General features: G+C 38.5%; 1 protein-coding gene across 4 annotated transcripts in view; it reads right to left on the bottom strand.

The window, feature by feature from the left end:
- Positions 1–20,902, bottom strand: part of DOCK10 (dedicator of cytokinesis 10) — a 277,368-nt gene that overhangs the window by 132,306 nt on the left and 124,160 nt on the right. For all 4 annotated transcript variants that reach the window (XM_058437931.1, XM_032754230.2, XM_032754224.1 and 1 more), the window contains exon 3: positions 19,612–19,701. In XM_058437931.1, the coding sequence (XP_058293914.1) occupies positions 19,612–19,701 (90 nt within the window). The remainder of the gene's footprint in view (positions 1–19,611; positions 19,702–20,902) is intronic.

Raw genomic sequence — 20,902 nt, 5'->3', positions numbered from 1 at the left:
AAGATGTTATTATTTATATAAGAGTATTTTGTCATGATTTTAGCCCATTCCTTCTTGTTCTTACTTCAGTAACCAATCTTTTCCATTTTGTATCATTGCTCCTGTTAGCCTGAAACTAGCTTTTCAGTTTTATCTCATGCCTTCTAAGGCACAGTCTTTGTCTGTGATTATTCATAGTTCTGTTTTGTTTTATTTTATTTTGAATTTTTGTGGGTACATTGCAGGTGTATATACATGAGATGTTTTGATACAGGCATGTAATGTGTAATAACCACATCATGGAAAATGGGGTGTCCATCCCCTCAAGCATTTATCGTTTGTGTTATGAACCATCCAATTATACCCTTTTAGTTATTTTTAAATGTACAATTAAATTATTATTGACTATAGCCACCCAGTTGTGCTATCAAATAGTAGGCCTTATTCATTCATTCTAACTATTTTTTTGTACCCATTAGCCATCCCCACCTCCCCTCCACCCCAGCCTCCGGTAACCACCCGTCTACTCCCTTTCTCTGTGGGTTGAATTGTTTTCATTTTTGGATCCCACAAGTAAGTAAGAACATGCGATGTTTGTCTTTCTGTGCCTGGCTTATTTCACTTAACGATCTGCAGTTTATTCATAGATTTTATAAACAGATGTGAATAACTGATAGGCAAAAATGATTTAGAAACATTAATGGCACAGAATAGTTATCATATAGGGGTACGTAATGGCTGATTATATAATATTTATGGATGGCAAATATTTTCCAAACACCTACCATGCACCTAGCACTGTACTGATCATAGATCTGTAATGGGATTTCACCTGATGGCTTTTGAGACTCCTTTCTATTCTAAAATTACATGATTCTGGGGAGTAAGCAGCTATCATTGGGATTATATGAACACCTGTTCTTTAGCACTGGGGGAAAACAAAGAGTAATAAATCTATTGCACTGTGAGGAGTAAAGACCTGTGATTGTCTTTGTAAGCAAGAAGGGAATAGGTAATGTGCAGGACTCCTGCAGCAAAGAAAGCGTTAGCACTGCCTTTGTAGAAAGGATGGAGGGAGGTGGCCTAGTGGGCATCATAGAAAGGTGGACGGAGAACACATATTCCAGGCATGAGGCTCGAGATGCATGAAAAACGCAGGGAGAGGGGACAGGGCTGTTCTGGATTTCTCTGGCCTGGAGTTCTCTCAGCACCACGGCTTTATTTGTTCAGGGAGGTGCCCACACACAAACTGGGGACTGAGAACAAAACAAGGAGTGACCCTAGGACAGAGGTGGGCATAGGAGGATGACAGCTATGAACGCAGGACAAAAGGAGAGCTTAAAAACGCAACAGTGGCAAGACAGATGAATGTAGAGAAGAATAGTAAAAGGGAAGTCAGGGGATCTGGAAGTACTGGAATGGATGGGGAATTTGAGCAAAACAGTATGGTGAGCTGTAGCATCTTGCCAATGCCTGAGCCAATTCTGCAAAGCACATGTTTCTGGAAATAAGAGGAAAATTGAGCCTTTTTTTTTTTGAGATGGAGTCTCGCTCTGTTGCCCAGGTTGATGTGCAGTGGGGTGATCTCGGCTCACTGCAAGCTCTGCCTCCCGGGTTCACACCATTCTCCTGCCTCAGCCTCCTGAGTAGCCAGGACTACAGGCGCCTGCCACCACGCCCAGCTAATTTTTTGTATTTTTAGTAGAGACAGGGTTTCACCGTGTTAGCCAGGATGGTCTTGATCTCCTGACCTCGTGATCCGCCTGCCTCGGCCTCCCTAAGTGCTGGGATTAGAGGCGTGAGCAACCGCGCCGGGCTGAAAATTGAGCCTTAATATGCTCCTTTGCTGAAATGTTTTATCTTCATCTAACATATAAAAAACTAAGTAAATTGTATTATATGTTAGAAAATGGTGATGTCATGGGAAAAATAAAACAAAGGAAAGGGGCTGGGAGATTTGGAGCAAGGGAATTAATTTATATAAGCTGGTTAGCATGGAGCTCACAGGAAAGGTGAGACTTGAGCAAAGATGTAAAGGAGAGAACAAAGTGAGTCATTTTTATGGCTACTTCCAAGGACATTATAGAAAAAAATGCCCCAGAGTCTATCATCATGCATATGGCCCTCCTACTCTCCCCCCATACCACCCTATTTTGATTATTTTCTTAGGATAGAATGCTCAGAGTATTTTAAAGACTATTTGATAAAAATAGAAAATTGCCAAACCAGTGTATATTCTAAGTTAGCAAAATGGAAATAGAGGGTACAGCCTTGGGAACTAGCGGATAGAAAGCTTTATTCTTGTCCTGGGACTAGGACTGACTCCTGATGTGATCTTGGTCGAGACATTTTATTTGTTTGGATCTCAGATTTAGCTCTTGAGCATTCAGAATATTGGACTGGATTAGAAATTTCTGCAACATAATTTCTATCTCCACACTTTCTGATCTGGAGGTTTCAATGGGACCCAGATGCATTGACTCACTGCCCTTTCTTGCTATTGATAGTACCTAGGTTTGACCATGATAAACATGTACACTCATCATGTTATGCACGACGTTCACAGTATGCTACAGGTGTAGCCAAATCTAAGATATATTAGTCTTGAATTTCACTGACCAAAAATGAATGTGGCACTTTCTTATGTTAGTATGATATTAGTAAAAAAAAAAAAAAATGAAACTTTTTTTTAAGCTGTAAATGTTTGTCAGATACTGTACTATTAAGCATTTTGCATACAGTCTTAACAAGCATTCTTTGAGACTATTATTCCCATTTTATAGATTAGAGAGGCAAGCAGAGATTCAGATCTTTGACCTAGGCCCCATAGGTGGTAGAAACAGAATTTCAAACTGGATTTGTCTGATTCTAAAAGTCTATTCAGCTAACTTATAAATTGTTTGATGGTTGCAAACTTTAAAAACAAACCACATTTGGACCATCATTCTGGATGTTTTGCTGTATAATATTTCTGTTTCTGTTTTAGAATCAGACAGACCTAGTTTTGAATTTTGGTTCTACCATTTAATAGCTGTGGGATCTCAAATAACTTAATAAATCTAAATGCTTTTATCTGCCTAAGTAATACCACCTTCACTAGGATCAAATAATTCGTGTGAAGCACCTAGCATAGTGTAAGCACTCAATAAGTACTTGCTTAACAACATCAGTTTTCTCAGCAAGTTTGTTTCAATCTGTAATTCACATTCACAACAGTTAATAATAACAATTTATATTCCTTGATTATTAAAAATGAAGTTTTTGAGAAATATATTAGGTCTGATTATCAAAGGGTTCTGTTTAATCAAATTACTTCTGATTTTATTTGCTAGGCCTTATATATCTGGTGGTGGGTAGATGAGAATCAGAGTTAGACTAGATGACTCCTAAGAATGCTTCTAAATCTGTGATTTCTGTGATTTTGAGAAAGCCAGTGCATTTTACAAACACATAACCATTTCTCCTACATAGTTATGGCATTTTGGAAATGTTACGCATAGAAAATTATTCTCTATTCTTTGTTCCAGCCCACACAGTCACTCTAAGGAGATCATTAAAAACTATTATAATTATGACTACAGCTCCTCTTTGTCCAAAATCTAAGCTGAAATGATCTGTTGCAAATTCAAAGTCACAGGCTACAACTCTGCTTGTTACAGTAAGGCAATGACTCCATTTTTCCCTTACTGACTTCCCAGCCCACGGCACCTGTTTCAAAATGCCAGCTCCTCATCCCCTTTCAACTGGAGGCTGCCACAGTCAGCTTCAAAGGCAAAGACTGTGAATATTGAGCAAGAGCTTTCTGAGATGGTTAATTACTCCAAACAGTGATGTCCTGGCTCACGTTTTTTTTCATTTATTATGTTTGCTTAGTCAGCCTTTATGCTTGCCATCTCTGCCTGTATGTGTTTAGACACCAAAAAGCAGGCCAAAGTCAACATGGTCAAAGGCTTTTGTGCCATAAGGATAGAGTTTCCTAAAACGTGTATGTCCATGGTCCTTGGAGTCGATAATTAAAATTCAGGCTCCTGGGTCTCACTTGAGATCCATGGAATCAGAATCTCTAGAGGGAGTGCCAAGAAATCTACATTGTAAAAAGTACTACAGGTGATTCTGAAGGAGATGGAGAAATGTTGCTACTTCACCAGGTAGATTCCATGATTCCACATTAGTGATAATGTGGTCCAGTCCTTGTCTGACCATGAACTGAGAGCCTTGGGGTCCTAGTTTCACACAGTGGATTCTAGTAGCTGGAATTATCTTCTTTTTTTCACTCATCTAGACACAGCCTTTTAAAAGAACATATCAACTCCAGTATGAGGTTTTATTTATAGTGGACATTCAATATTTATTTGTTAAATCAATAATCATCTGTATCATTTTATTCTGGAAATGACTACAAATGATACTTTGAAAGTTCTAAAAATCTAAATGTTTAAAAATGAGTGGGCTATTATAAAGAACACCCTAAGGTGCTGTAAAGAAAATATTTCATTTTTCTCCTTGTTCCGCTGCTTCAGAGAATCATTAGAATCAATTCAAATCATGTTATATACCTCAAATAGCAATTTGGGTTTGGCAATGCAATTTGTTCATCTTGTAAAAGGGTTGATTATTGAATTCTGGCTACATAGTAATAAGCAGGTAACGGATTTTTTTTTAGATGCAAAATTATTTTTCTTTCTGGCTATAGAGGTTTATTTAATTACATGACTAGTTTCTTGCCAGAAAGATTAATGCAAGCATAAACAGTGTTCATTTTGGCCCTTAGTCACTGCTGGAAATAATTCTGTATTTGTAAAACGATGGTGGCAATTTTAGTATTCATGCCGTTCTTTATAAAGTTGAGAAGTAATTGTGGCTATTGTATAAATGCTGAAAATGAAGCATCATGAAATTGAGTTTAGGCAAATTATGCATTGAAAGAGTGGCCAGATAATTTATTGTTCACAATGAGACATTTCAGAGTGAAAGGAGGCACTATTAGCAAGGCTGACCCTTAGAACACGAGACTATTCCTGCAAACCAGGATGTGTGGTTACCCAACACATTGACATTTTAGTGAAAAAGAGAAAAGGCACTGAAAACATTTTTTTTTTTTTTTGGTCTTCAACTAGATCACACTATGTGTTCTTTTAAAGTGTAATAATTAGTTTCTGCAGTATACAAACCAGTTGAACACTTAATATTTAAAAACTTGGCTGGGCGCGGTGGCTCACGCTTGTAATCCCAGCACTTTGGGAGGCCAACGCGGGCAGATCATGAGGTCAGCAGACCGAGACCATCCTGGCTAACACAGTGAAACCCTGTCTGTACTAAAAATACAAAAAAAAATTAGCCGGTTGTGGTAGCAGGCGCCTGTAGTCCCAGCTACTCGGGAGGCTGAGGCGGGAGAATGGCGTGAACCCGGGAGGCGGAGATTGCACCACTGCACTCCAGCCTGGGCGACAGAGCGAGACTCCGTCCCAAAAAAACAAAACAAAGCAAAACAAAACAAAACAAACAAACAAAAAAACTTATACCACACACTCTTGAGGGAGAAGTACAAATAATGAATTTGGGCAAAGTAAATAATGTAAACATAAGAATGTCTCAGTTTCAGAAATCACAGCACGATCTAATTTAATAGATCTAATTTAACAGATTCCGGTTTTTAAAAAATACTACTTGATATAAGATGGTGTTACTATGTATATAAGCATGCATGCCCATTTGTAAAATATAATGTCATATCGAGGGCCAATCCGGGGGAAAATCATTTTAAGACGGTTTTATTGCTTTGAACTACAGTAGCCTAAATTTTCATTCAGTAGCTTTATTCATGGTAAATTGAAAGTGAACCAAAATATTTGGTTTCTCTTTACAAAATGTGCTGTGTTAAGGCAGTTGAATAAATTATAAAAGTAGACTTTTTGACCTGGGAACATGCACTCTAATTTCCCAGCTAGATCTCACAAGTCATTTGTCAGGACATGAATGATGGATGGTACTAAAACACCTTGGTACTATTATGATCCAATCATTGCTCTCATGTAAAGCATAAAAACCGGGTTATTTTTCAGTGCAATTGAAATTTTAGGTTCAAACTTAAAAATGGGTTCTTTTTTATTCTTATGCTCCAAGGCCTCTAACTTGTACATTTATGTTTTACTCACTTACTGCCAAACATTTTAGGGGGATTTTTATTGCGGAGAAGGGAAAGCCAATTTAGAATTGGAGAAGGTTTTCATATTTGGAAACAAGACTATTATTCTAGAAATTTTAGTGAATGGAAAATAAGTTTCTTCAGAGTTCTTAATGTGAAACACGTAACCATTTTTTTTCATTTTTCAACTGTTTTTCCCAGATATATTTTATCCTAAGTTCAGTAAGTAATACATGCACTTGAGTTTATCTTAATCATTTTTTGTGTATTTATTACCTTTAGTGTTATACATTTAGTGTAAAAAAAATTGGGGCGATCCATTTTGTTTTGGCCATGATAGGAATACAGTCACCACATATGAACACAACTAGGCCAAACGTAAGACAGATTTTAATATCTTAATTTTTCCATTACATTTTTAACGTCATTAAATAAACATGGCTTTAAATTTATTTTGTAAAAAGTACACACAAAATAAAAAGTTCCTTAACTTCCAACAAGATGTCCATCAGCAAGACCTTCATTAGTGAATGAAGAGCCTTATTTTTCAAAAAATAAAAATCCAAAACCCCCAAAACAAAACCAAAATAAAAACATACATATATTTTTATCTACATGAATTTTATTAAGAAAGAATGTAACTTTTTAAAAATTTTGAAGCAATGTTTGTGGTTTCATTTTTTTTCTCAACATGCTGTAGGAATTTTAATTGTTCATATAGCCCTGAGGTCACAGTATAGGAGTTGTTCTAGGATGAGAAACTCCATGCTAACTGCGCTCTGGTCTAAAGTTAATAAATACACATGAGTCATTCATTTGCTGCCCAATGTTTCAGGATCAGAAAACAGCATTCATTTTTACTTAATTTATTTATACATGCAACCCACTCTCCAAAATCAACTAGTAAGAGACATTCTTATATATGGGCAAGTGTGAGTGCACGTTATTCTACATATGAAATTCAAAAATTAGTATAAAGTATACTAAACAAAGGCATGTTGGCCAAAAGAATGGTTGCTTTGTCAACTTACATAATATGTGGTCCAAAATTAAACACAAAGCATATAGAATTATTTTAACTATAAAAGTAAAAAAAGAAATTCCCCATGTTTTTTTGTGACAAGATAAATTTCATTCTAGTTAGATATATTTCTTTCAGTTAAAAATGAGCAGCATGAAGTACTTTTAAATTATAGCCAACTTCCCCTCCTCTGTAATTTTCTTCACTATGTTTAGGACTTAAGTCCTATCTTGAATATTCATAATTTTCTCCTCAATTAATTAAATGCCACTTGTCTGAGTCCAAATGTGCAAGGGAAGAAGAGGAAGAGATTTCATTTTCAATATTATACTCATTGGATCTTATTGTTTTTCATGTTTACAGAATTTTGCTCTGCAATACATTAAGCAGTATATTGGTACACAATTTAAAGATCAATAAACGGCCTATGGAACTATTTTTAACTTTGGTATGCGTTGGGCACTCTGCCTGAAGAATTCTAATATTTTTATTGGGTTTACTCCTGAAGTGGGTTTATGCTTTGCAAGTAAAGGGACAACAATACCTAAATCCAGTGAGCCCCCATCTTGATTCTTCTTTGGCATTTTATGCCATTGATGCACTTTCTCTCACTATTGACCCTTCTTCCTTAATTCTGAGATATCGATGTCTCCTTGTTCCCCACTTTCCTCTCTGCCCACTCCTTCTCCATTCCTTACACAGGGTCCTCTTTGCCTGCCCCTTAGTGAGAGTGTGGCTCAGGGACCTGCCTTCTCAGCTCCAGCCCAGTTCTCTGGTGTTCGTGGGCATACTCTTCCAGGTTTAAAGCTTCAATTTTCAAATCTAGAGTAACTGCCTACACTTTCATGTGCTCCAGACCTATGTATTTACCTTCTTCTTGGATGTCTCTCTCTGCATGTTGGCAAATGAGATTATCTTCCTTGCTTCATTCTTCCAGCAATCTTCACTCTCTTCTGGGCACCTTATTTAAATGAATGGCACAACCATCTAGGTAATAGCCCAAGCCATAATTATGGCAGTCATCATAAACACATTCCTCTACTTTATTTTCAGTCCCCAACTCCTGTCAGTGCTATCTCCTTAATAGGTCTTTACCAGTACCACAATCGCATAGCCATACAGCTCTTTGTAATCATGCACCTGGACTATTAAAACAAATAGTCTCCTATCTGTCCAATTTTTCTTCAATCTTACTCCTTCCCAAGTCGACCAATCCATACTCTGGTATGCTTTTAGTTGTTTCTTCTGACATGCAAACCTGAACTTGTTTATCTTTATTTATTTATTTATTTATTTATTTGTTAGATGGAGTCTCACTCCGTCTCCCAGGCTGGAGTGCAGTGTGCTGGAGTGCAGTAGTGTGATCTCGGCTCACTGCAAGCTCCACCTCCTGGATTCACGCCATTCTCCTGCCTCAGCCTCCCGAGTAGCTGGGACTACAGGTACCTGCCACCATGCCCGGCTAATTATTTTGTATTTTTAGTAGAGACAGGGTTTCACCATATTAGCCAGGATGGTCTTGATCTCCTGACCTGGTGATCCACCAGCCTTGGGCTCCCAAAGTGCTGGGATTACAGGTGTGAGCCACCGCACCCGGCCTTGTTTACCTTAAAGTAGTACTCCAGGGGGTATTGTCAGAGTGTGTTGTAGAAATCTAATCGGAGGTCTGTAACTTCTTGCCTGATGGTATGCACCTTGAGGGCAGGGACTGTGTTTAGCCAGTGGTTAAGGCCATGCTGGATAAAGAACCTCTTCTAATCTTTCATCCAATGGTTAATTCTCTTTATCACATACCCTTTAGCTTTCGACACAATGTGATCTGTAGTAACAGTAAATCCGTGGGACAGGAAATTTCTATGTAAATTTCACTCTTTGTAAAGATAATTTCACTCTTTGTAAAGATAATTAGCTCCACCTAACTGAATTGCAATTAGCAGAGTCTTATATACCTCGTTTATGCCACTGGATTCACATTTGCCCCTAGGACAAGAGAAAGGCTAATCTGATAATTAGGTAGGGGAATGAAGGGAGAAATTTAAGGGCTAAAAGAGTATTACACTGATATTTATGATCATTGTTAATTACTTCAAACTTTGAGAGTAACATTATTTATACTTATAATTTGGTGTATGAGGGTAAGTCCATAGAACAACCATCACTGGGGCTTGTGCCGAATTGTGTCTTAGAATTGCATGACCTCCCTGAACACAGGTAGACATTTTTGATGCTAACAATAAGAATTAAGAATAGAGGGCCGGGCACGGTGGCTCAGGCCTGTAATCTCAGCACTTTGGGAGGCTGAGGCGGGCGGATCATGGTGAAACGCTGTCTCTACTAAAAATACAAAAAAATTAGCTGGGTGTGGTGGCGGGCACCTGTAGTCCCAGCTACTCGGGAGGCTGAGGCAGGAGAATGGTGTGAACCAGGGAGGCGGAACTTGCAGTGAGCCGAGATCGCGCCACTGCACTCCAGCCTGGGCAACAGAGCAAGACTCCATCTCAAAAAAAAAAAAAAAAAAAAAAGGAATAGAGGTTTGGCCATGAAAAGAAAACAACTAATTTATCTGATCTCCTGGAGCGTTTAATATTTTCTTTTTCTTCATTAGAATCAGCCTGAATGAAATGCACACCCCAGTTCACCTAACAGCTGATTCTGTTTTACTTGAACTACATTGTGCCTCTAGTTTCTGGTGATGTCCTTGGATCACATTTACATTAACATTTCTCAAAGGCGTTTCTTAAAGATACTTGGAGAAAAACGGGCAGAATTTCTACATGGTCAAATACATTTTAGAAATGTTTCATTTCATATCCCTTCTAAGACAGTCTTGATGGATATTAGCTAATAAAAGACTCTGAATGTGTGTGTGTGTGTGTGTGTGTGTATGTGTGTGTTTCTCTGTGTGTGAGACACTTAGGAACATCCTGCAGACCTAGCCTCTTGCAGAACATTCTGTGCCTACATAAAGTTGGCTTCTGCCCTGATTTAAATGAGTTTTGTGTGTGTGTGTGTGTGTGTGTGTGTGTGTGTGTGTATTTTTTATGGACAGCTAGAGATTTCAACAACATTTACTTCGCCTTAAATCATATTTGTATTTACCATTTAGTCTTGGGTCCCGTTTTCATTTTTGTTTTTTCCTTTCCAGAATTCATTTCTGGTTTGAACCCCTTGCTTAAAATCTGAACTTTTCCTTGCCCCAGTAACCTAGTACTATTCGGATGAAGACAGTACATAATCATCATCGTGTGTGTGTGTGTGTGTGTGTGTGTGTACATGTGTAGATGTGGCTGTAGAGATAAGTATTTGCTTTTATCCTTTTTTATTTTTCTACGGACAGAATCTCACTCTGTTACCCAGGCTGAAGCTCAGTGGCATACGCATGGCTCAATCACGTGGTCTCAAATTCCTGAGCTCAAGCCATCCTCCTGCATCAGCCTCCTGAGTAGCTGGGACTACAGGTGCACACCATCATGCCCAGCTAATTGAAAAGTTTTTTTTAGAGATAGAGTCTCACTATATGGCCCAAGCTGGTCTTGAACTCCTGAGATCAAGCAATCCTCTTGCCTTGGCTTCCCAAAGTGCTGGGATTACTGGTGTGAGCCACTGCACCCAGCTGCTTCCGTTCTTTCAATGTTATCATACCTCCTAAGTCCCCAAGACTTTTATGCCATGACCAAAATGAGACTTGGATGAAGTCTCCTCACTTATCATTATTCTACTCCTGCAGCAGCATTGGTTTCCAGAAATCAGAGAGGGCTTTGTTGTCAGAGTAACTTGCTACCTTAGTACTTTGTCAGTATTTCTCTCAGCCATCCAGCTGAAGTGGTCCCTAGACCTTTGTTCCCTCTTGAGCCACTGTATTATCGTCAATTCTTTGCTCCCTCATCTCCTTTAGTTAAGAGAGACTGAACCAAGAGCTTGGTTTTAATTAGTGTGCTGAGCTTTCTTCTGACTTTATATGATCCCTTTGTGTATATTAAAATAAAAACTTTGTTACAGAAGTTTTGCTTAGGAAATTTGCATCCTATTTCTAGATCCCTTTAATTGCCCCCCTCTCCTCCTCAAACCCCTTGTGGGAGTGGTGCTTGTTTTATCACGGAAGTGTTTAGATATTTTTTATAGTTATGGATGTTCATTTTAAGCCACCTAACGAGATTCAGATAAAGACAATGCTCTCCCGTAGTTGTTTTCCAAGTGTTTTCATACTATTGCTATATTTATTTTCAGAATCACAGCATTAGGATTTTTCATATCCCTATTTAAAGATGGAAAAACTAAGGCAGAAAGGTTAATAGTTTGCCAAAATAAAGAATACGTTACCTTGTGAGGAGTGGAAGTACCCTCATCCAGTCAGGCTAGTGAGCATGTGGTATAAAGGAACTTATCAAATGATCAGAGACAATAAAATGTGTAAGAACATGGAATATGAAGTCAAGGATAGCAGAGCCTTAATTCTGGCTCTGTGTGAACTTGGGCGAGTTCATTATTCATTCAGAGCCTGTTTTCTAGGCTGTAAAATGAGATAGTAATACCTATTTCACAGAGTTCTCAAAAGTTTTCACATACACACAATGTATAAACAACTATGTGCTCAACTAGAGCTTGATGTTAACATGCAGTGTTTTAATGGATGTGAAATAAGCCTATGCTTTTGTGTGGGGAATGTTTAATTTTACATTTAAGAGATAGGGAGGAGAATTAATAACAGATAAAACAGAAAAGGAAGAAGCTGTTCATTTTAGTGAACTCCTATTAAAATATGATGTCATTCAAGATTTAAAAAAAAGAAAAGAATGCCTAATGCCTTTCATGAGAAGCTGAGAATTGTCAAAGTAGAGAGCAGTGAGAGAAAACTCAAATTTTTTACTGAGCTGGGTGTGTTGAAACTAGATTCTTGCCAATCTGTTGCCTAGCAACCATGGTATTTGCCCTTGCCACCCCACAGGGAGCCGCAGGGCAATTTAGCACAGGGTGGACCAATAAGGTTGCTTAATACACTTGTGGTAGGTCAAGCAAGTGTTTCTACAAAGCTCTACAAACGTCAATGAATTCATTTCAGTGCTAGTATAATGTAGTTTCAAAAATCCAGCCAATGTTCCTGAAAGTGTGGCCCACTGACTGTATGCATCAGAGTCACCTGAGCAGAAACCACAGTGGGGCTGTGAGGGTGAAGACCGAGAGAAGTTTTCTTTCCAAAGGAACATAGCAATTTTATAGCAAAACACCCTATTGGCAGTTAGCATCGCAGTTAGGAGCCCAGGGACGGGGCTGGTGGCATGTGTCCAGATGTTGGATCTGTCTATTCCTGGCTGTCTAATGCTGGCTGGGCAAGTTTCTCAATATTTCTATGACATAGTTTCCTTGTTATTAAAAGGTGATAATGATGATAATAACAAACATATGTTTGTAATTGCTACAAGTAAAGGGCTTAGAAGTGTATCTGGCACAAAGTAAGCAGTCAATAAAGGTTAGCTGCTATTAGCAGTTGGGGTCAAGACTTTTTGCAGTGTAATTCTCTGGGACCATTTCCCAGTCTTAGCCCAGCTCTTTGGTGACCTCTTTCTTTTTATCTGCTGTCTCTAGGCCTGACTATTCATGTTCCATTATCATCACAGGATATTTGTAAGCAGGGCTTATCTTCTTCCCATCCTATAAAGCACAGGTTTCACTTTATCTTTATCCTTAAAATCAAGGACTACTATGGGAGTTTTTGCAGGGTTTTCAGTACTAGCGACGCAGAAAAATTAGCAGGGAATAAAATAGTTTTGTCCCAGGCTTCCTCCTTTCTCTCTCTTTTTTTTTTCTATTTTACATCCATACAGTTGAGAAAAAATATGATAAGGAGATTCATTCATGTTGTCCAAGAGAGTTGAATGTTCTGTCCTGAGCTTTGCAACATAAAAGTTTAGCAGATATTTGGGATCTAGGGCGAAAGGCACTCTACTTGGTTTCTTCTTGGAGCAGTTCTTACAGAAGTAAGACGCTGAGGTACAAGAGAGAAAAGAAGGCTACAAGCAGTTGAAAGGGAATTAAGGTGGGAACAAAAGTGAAGGTGAGAAATTTCCCCCCAGGAGCAATAATAAAATAAAGGCAAATTTTGTGGTCAACTTGTCCTCAGCTGAAGGTGACATTCTTAGAGAACTACGGATAGATGAAAAGATCTATCTGGACATTTGAAGTTGTGAGGTAGAAGCTCTTGAAACACAAGCAAAACTGAAGGCCTCTGGGAACCCTAGAATAGTCCTTTGAAGTCTCTTGTGTTATATGGATCCACTTACCTGCTTTTCATGCCATCTTTCCCCTGGAAAAGTAGCTACACTTGAAACCTTGGTTGGATCTAGAGATTGGGGGTGGAGGTTCTGAATGGTCCCAGAATTTAGAGTTCAGGCTAACTGGCCCTATCTTGAAAGCATGCCTGGCAATACAATGAGGCAGTGTTAATAGGCAGGAGCTGAAGGAGGCTGGCAGGCAAATCCAAGGCTCTGAAAGCCTTGGGTTCTAGAGACCCAGAGCCACGAGCTAGGAACACTTGTTCATGTGAGAGCAATTGGAAACTGCTGAAAACTGGAAATACACAAATGCCGTATACACCCCCAAAGAGGGCAAAAGGACCATGAAATGAAAAGTTCCTAAAATGATAGAAACATTTATAAATCCGTAGTAGTTGGATCAAAAACGACTGAGAATGGACTATGTTTGCTGAACGTAATTGACTTCTATGACAGAAAGACAAGCCTAGCGGGTGGGATCTTAAAGCAGGACACGCATGAAATTTTGAGTGCTCCACATGCCACTTTCATCAGCAAACTAAAACAATAATAATAATAATAAAGAATCTGAAGTAGTCTTTTAGGTAATTATCTAATGACTTGAAGAATTATGTTGAATTTTTAACTTTCGCAGACAAGTTTAGGCAATAGGCTTCAGTTGCTTCCAATTCTGGCAGCATTTAAAAATACTTTTTCTTTTTTTTTTGAGATGGAGTTTTGCTCTTGTTGCCCAGGCTGGAGTGCAATGACGTGATCTCAGATCACTGCAACCTCTGCCTCTTAGGTTCAAGCGATTCTCCTGCCTCAGCCTCCCAAGTAGCTGGATTACAGGCATGTGCCACTACTCCCAGGTAATTTTGTATTTTTGGTAGAGATGGGGTTTCACCATGTTGGTCAGGCTGGTCTCGAACTCCTGAGCTCAGGTGATCCACCTGCCTCGGCCTCCCAAAGTGCTGGGATTACAGGCGTGAGCCACCATGCCCAGCGCCCCCATCTCTACTAAAAATATATTCTAACTAATTTTTTCCAAAATAGCTTTTAAATTACAAAATTTATGTGTAATATCACAACAAAAGGGAATTATATAAGTTGAAAATCAATCTCTCCCCTCCCACTACAGTCCCAAACTTGTGAGGTAGCCAATGTTATGAGTTTGATATGTGCATTCTTTTATCCTTTTCCTAGCCTTATATAAACATATTTATGTATATATGTATAAGTATTATATATCTTTCATGATATCATACTACAATTCTGTGACTTGCTTTTTTCTCCTAACAATGTATTATGGGCATCAGGCCGGGTGTGGTGGCTCATGCTTGTAATCCCAGCACTTTGGGAGGCTGAGGGGGGCGGATCACTTGAGGTCAGGAGTTTGAGACCAGTGTGGCCAACATGGTGAAACCCCATCTCTACTAAAAATACAAAAATTAGCCAGGCATGGTGGTGGGCGCCTGCAACCCCAACTACTTGGGAGTCTTAAGCAGGAAAATCGCTTGAACCCAAGAAGTGGAGGTTGCAGTGAGCTGAGATCGCGCCACTGCACTCCAGCCTGGGTGACAGAGGAAAGACTCCATCTCCAAAAAAAGAGAAAAAAAAAATCATGGGCATCAAAACTAAGCTATTTAAATAGGTATAATCTTTTATTTGTTTTATATTATCACAAAATATAAATGTGAAAAAATTTTAGCCTCACCCTTATTAATTGATAATTCAAAATTTCCAATGCAGCGTACATGTCTGTTAATTAGATCTTTATTCCCAATGGCGTTTTCATCCTATGTGTTTGTATATTTATATATGCTGCTTTAAAAATACTTGTGAATTACATTTCAAAAGTTACAGACATATTTCAAACATCATGTGACAGTGTTTCTTTCACTATATTGTTATCATTGCTAAATGGTATTTCTCTTAAAAATTTTCTTCCCTAAAATTGTTCATTTAATTTCTATTTCCATGACTACTAGTGAAGCTGAGCAACCTTGTATGCCTCTTAGCCAACTGCATTTCTTCTTTTAAACAGCTTGCCCATATCTTTTGCTCATATTTTCTCGGGTTATTTGTCTTTTTGTAAATTAATTTGTAGGATTTTGAATACTAGGAATGTATGTATTTATAAGTAAGTGTGTGTGAGTGAGTGTGTGTGTTCAGCAAAAAATATAATGAGTTACAAATGATTTCTCTGATTAAATATTTTATTTTGACTCTGTTTATGGTACCGTACATTCATCATATACAAATTTTAATTTTTTATTTGGTTAAATCCGTCAGTTTTCCCTAACTTCCCACTTAAAAATGTTTTCCTACATTTTTATAACCTTTGTTTTTATTTTGTTTGTTTCTTTGTTTGTTTATTTTTTTGAGACGGAGTCTCACTCTGTCACCCAGGCTGGAGTGCAGTGGCACGATCTCAGCTCACTGCAAGCTCCGCCTCCCGGGTTCACGCCATTCTCTGGCCTCCCCCTGCCGAGTGGTTGGACTACAGGCACCCGCCACCACGTCCGGCTAATTTTTTGGGTTTTTTTTTTTTTTGTATTTTTAGTAGAGATGGCGTTTCACCGTGTTAGCCAGATGGTCTCGATCTCCTGATCTCGTGATCCACCCGCCTCGGCCTCCCAAAGTGCTGGGATTACAGGAGTGAGCCACTGCACCTCGCCTATAATCTTTGTTTTTAAAACTTAGATTCTTTTATTCATCTGGAATTTATTTTTGTATGTAATATGAGATATGGACACAACTTTATTTTCTTCCAAAATGGATAGTCGAGTAGTATTTGTTGAATTGTCCACTCTTCCCCAGAGACTTTGAAGTGCCATCTTTACTATTTCTTAAATAATATTATGCACTTAAATTTGTTCTAGATATTTTTTGTTTCACTTGTTTATTTGTTCATTCCAGAACACAGAAAAAGATGTAGAGTGCCCCAATTTATTTTTTAAAGCTAGCATCTCTCTAATACCAAAGGAAAAAAGAAAACTAGAGCCAAATTTCACTCACAATATAAACTCCAAAATTTGAAATTAAGTAAAAACAATTAGAAGGCAACACGGTATTAAGGTAATAATACAACTTGACGTAGAAACTTATACCAGAAACACAAGTAGGGATCCACAGGACAACAGCCCATTGATTTTATTACAGTGCTAACTAAAACAGAAAAGCTGCTGTATTAGTAGGACGCATATGCATGTGATAACGGGGCAGCCAGTCTTTATAAACACTCTAAAATTTCATAGAAAGACACCTCTTAAAACACAAAGAAACGCCAGAAACGAACATAAAACACCATCTTTCATAAAGGATGAAAGATACTAAGGTCTCCCCCAAAATTCAAGAATAAGACATATTGCCTGGTATTAGCATTATTATTCAATATTGTTTTAGGGATATAAAATAACAGAATAAGATAAAAATCAAAGAAACAATATACTTATTAGAAAAGAAGAAAATTTTACTTGTTTACGCCTACACACCTAAGAAATTAAATACAAACTATTAGGATAAGAGTTTAGTAAGCTAGTTATTTATATTAGGAAATCAACAGCTTTTAAAAAATATCAGTAATTAACAGTAATAATTAATTCATTAAGTAATTAACAGTAAGAAAAAGAAATGGAGTTTTAAAATTCCACTCACATTTGTGACAAAATTATAAGGACCTTAGAATAAATTTTACAACAAAGTTAAAGATCTTTATGAAGAAAACGCAATATATTTCTGAGGAATGCACAAGACCTGGTTAAACTTCCCCGTTAGGAAGTCAGTGTCATAAAAATGTCAAATCCTGCCTAAGTTAACACATATTTATTGCAGACCTGGTTTCAATAAGTCTGATTGTTTGGTATAAAAAATTATTTGCCAACATTTTTTTAAGAATAGTGACACCCTACTGTATGCTAAGACTTTCTCTAAGGCAACTCTAAACAAAATATTACCGTACTGATATCACACACTATTTTTATCCGTAAATGTGAAAACAGTATTCTCAGATATCCTGATGTTATCTGAGTCTGCATTTTTTCTTTTTTCTATCTCCTTAAAAGGTATTGTAGTGCAACATGAACTTTGGGAAATACATACAAAATAATGGAATTGGGAAAAAAAGACTGATAAAACAATGATCTGAACTGAACAGTACAACAGAAAATATGTACAGTCATATTAGTATTAATATGTACATTAATAAGGCTAGCTTATATAACATAAATATGTTAAGAGCCGAGGAAAGATATTGCTATTGTATGCAGCTTTAATGAATTCCTAGTTGGGACACACCACTTTCTCAGGATTCAAGACTGAACTTAGATTCCACTACTTTCAGTTTGACCTGTGCTGGGCTAAATTTTATCACCATATTTTCTATAAGGAAAGGATAAGCATCATTTATTCAGTAAACATCTGCTAAGTAGCTGCTATGCACTGGCTCCGTGCCTGCCCTAAAGCCGCCTGGAGTCTGGTTAGAAGAGAAAGAAGCTGTTTTGTAGGCCTCTTATACACCAATAAAATGCAAGTCAATGCTATACCCAGAGATGTTCTATCAGTCCCTGATGTAGTTTGGCTATGCGTTCCCACCCAAATCTCATGTTGAAATGTAATCTCCAATGTTGAAGGTATGGCCTGGTGGGAAGCGTTTGGATCATGGGGGTGGATCCCTAATGAAAGGCTTGTGCCATCCCCTTGGTGATACATGAGCCCTAGCTCTGAGTTCACATGAGATCTGGCCATTTGGCCGGGCACAGTGGCTCATGCCTGTAATCCCAGCACCTTGGGAGGCTGAGGTGGGCAGATCACTTGAGGTCAGAAGTTTGAAACCAGCCTAGCCAATATGGTGAAACCCCATCTCTACTAAAAATACAAAAATTAGCCTGGCATGGCCGGCCGCGGTGGCTCATGCCTATAATCCCAGCACTTTGGGAGGCTGAGGCGGGCGGATCATGAGATCAGGAGATCGAGACCATCCTGGCTAACATGGTGAAACCCCATCTCTACTAGAAATACAAAAAAAAAAAAAAAAATAGCCAGGCGTGGTGGTGTGCACCTGTAGTCCCAGCTACTTGGGAGGCTGAGGCAGGAGAATGGCATGAACCCGGGAGGCGGAGCTTGCAGTGAGCTGAGATCATGACACTGCACTCCAGCCTGGGCAACACACCAAGACTCTGTCTCAAAAAACTAACTAACTAAATAAATAAAAATAAAAAATAAAAGAAGTGTGCGGTACCTCCCACTCCAGGCTTTTACCACGTGACATGCCTGCTCCCCCTTTGCCTTCCACCGTGAGAGTAAGCTTCCTGAGGCCTCCCTAGAAACCAAGCAGATGCCAGCACTATGCTTCCTGGACAGCCTGCAGAAACGTGAGCAAATTAAACCTCTTTTCTTTATAAATTACCCAGTATCAGGTATTTGTTTATAGCAATGCAATACTGGCCTAATATAGTCCCTTCAAGCTGTCTACAGGGTTTTACCATTAACTATTTCCACAGTTAGTACTTAAAAGAGATACATCTTCAAATAAGAACTCCATTATCCAAAATTCTCATGTAGTATGGTTGTTCCTAAAACTCAATCCACATGAATAAAATTAAATCAAATCTTTGTACTGGGAATACTTACATCTTTCTCGACTTGTGGGTTTTAAGTTAATTAAAAACAAAAGAAAAGAAAACCTAAAACTTGAACAGTCACCAAATAATGTGAAATGATTAAGAGGAAGATGGAAAGTCATCTAACAAGTAATGAAGTTTGAAAGACATCCACTAGGGCCCGGCGCGGTGGCTCACGCCTGTAATCCCAGCACTTCAGGAAGCTGAGGTGGGTGGATCACTTGAGGTCAAGAGTTCAAGAGCAGCCTGGCCAACATGGCGAAACCCTGTCTCTACTAAAAATACAAAAATTAGCCAGGCATGATGGTGTGTGCCTGTAATCCCAGCTACTCGGGAAGCTGAGGCACAAGAATTGCTTGAACCCGGGAGGTGGAGGCTGCTGTGAGTAGAGGTGGTGCCACCACACTCCAGCCTGGGTGACAGAGTGAGAGCCTCCCTCAAAAAAAAAAAAAAAAAAGACATCCACTAGTTAGAATATTTGGAATTATCTATTGAAAATGAGAAGAAGATAATAATAGTAAATTGCATTGAGAATCAATCCCTTGGGAAAAAGCAAAAGCCTTATAAATAAAGCATTGGAAGCATCACATTTACCTCCTTCACCAGTAAATTTTCTGCCTTGTGCTCTGCGTCTTCAGGTACTGTTGAGTACAACGTGCGGATATCCCAGGAAACTGTGGCTGCCTGAAACGAACAATGAAAAGAAATTGAGTCCTCTGGCTTAGAAGTGTTGAGCAGACCAGCACACTGAAAACACAAAAGGGAAGTCTTTTAGATCTTAGTATTTAAAGTTAACAGAAGACAGAGATACTTCTGTAGTTCTTCCCAATTTAATCTCTAAGAGCGAAGATGCAGACATTTATTTGATTACCAGTACTAATATTTTTACAACAGTTACTGTTTTATTAGTGCAGCTCATAGTTTAAAGCTGTTTCCCCCTTTGCAGAAAACAAAAATTTAGGCATCTGTATGTTTTCAATTTAGCTTATTTCTATCGGAATCTTTTTTTTTTTTTTTTTTGAGATGGAGCCTTGCTCTGTCACCCAGGCTGGAATGCAATGGCGCGATCTCGGCTCACTGCAGCCTCCGCCTCCCGGGTTCAAGCGATTCTCCTGTTGCAGCCTCCCTAGTAGCTGGGATTACAGGTGCCCACCACCACCCCCAGCTAATTTTTATATTTTTTAGTAGAGACAGGGTTTCACCATGTTGGCTAGGCTGGTCCTGAACTCCTGACCTCAGGTAATCCACCCGCCTTGGCCTCCCAAAGTGGAATCTCTTTTATTATTGCTGCTAAGGCTAAAATAAATTTGAAATGAAGAAGAAAACTTACAAAATCAGCATTATTTTAATAATATCGTAAAAAATCTCAAATATCAAAGGATAAACACAGTCCGTTTTAGAAGCTAACTGTGCGTGTGTGCGTGTGCCTGTGTGTGTGCACATGTAGTTGTAGTTAGGGCTGGGAAGGAAGAAAGAGTGTTTAGTAAATCTGAACCTTGAAAAAAATAGATTGTGTTTTTGGTGTCTTTATTTTTGCTGAAATAAGCAAACTTTTTCAACTTCCATGCTAAATAAACAATATTCTTTTAAATGAATATATGTTAATTAATATATAAAGTACTTCTTAAAACAAAACATCACAAACAGAATTTCATTGATTATTGCCTCTTATATGTCTTCAGCCTATGAAGCACAGGAGAATGAAATGCCCTAAAACAGCAAGTTTCCACTTCCAGCCATCTGCTTCCTTTAGTCTGTGCACCTCAGTAGTTCTAGGGATGCTCAGGTGGTGAGTCTGTGACATCCATGGTACCAACAGCTGAGATCTCGTATATTGCACATCACAGCTATTCATTTAAACTGCTCTAGATTAGCTGTTGGAACA

The sequence above is a fragment of the Hylobates moloch genome, unplaced genomic scaffold, assembly GCF_009828535.3.
Source record: "Hylobates moloch isolate HMO894 unplaced genomic scaffold, HMol_V3 SCAFFOLD_1, whole genome shotgun sequence".
Classification (NCBI taxonomy): domain Eukaryota; kingdom Metazoa; phylum Chordata; class Mammalia; order Primates; family Hylobatidae; genus Hylobates; species Hylobates moloch.
Note: the sequence above shows the minus strand (reverse complement) of the source record. Positions and strands in the feature narration are given on the sequence as shown.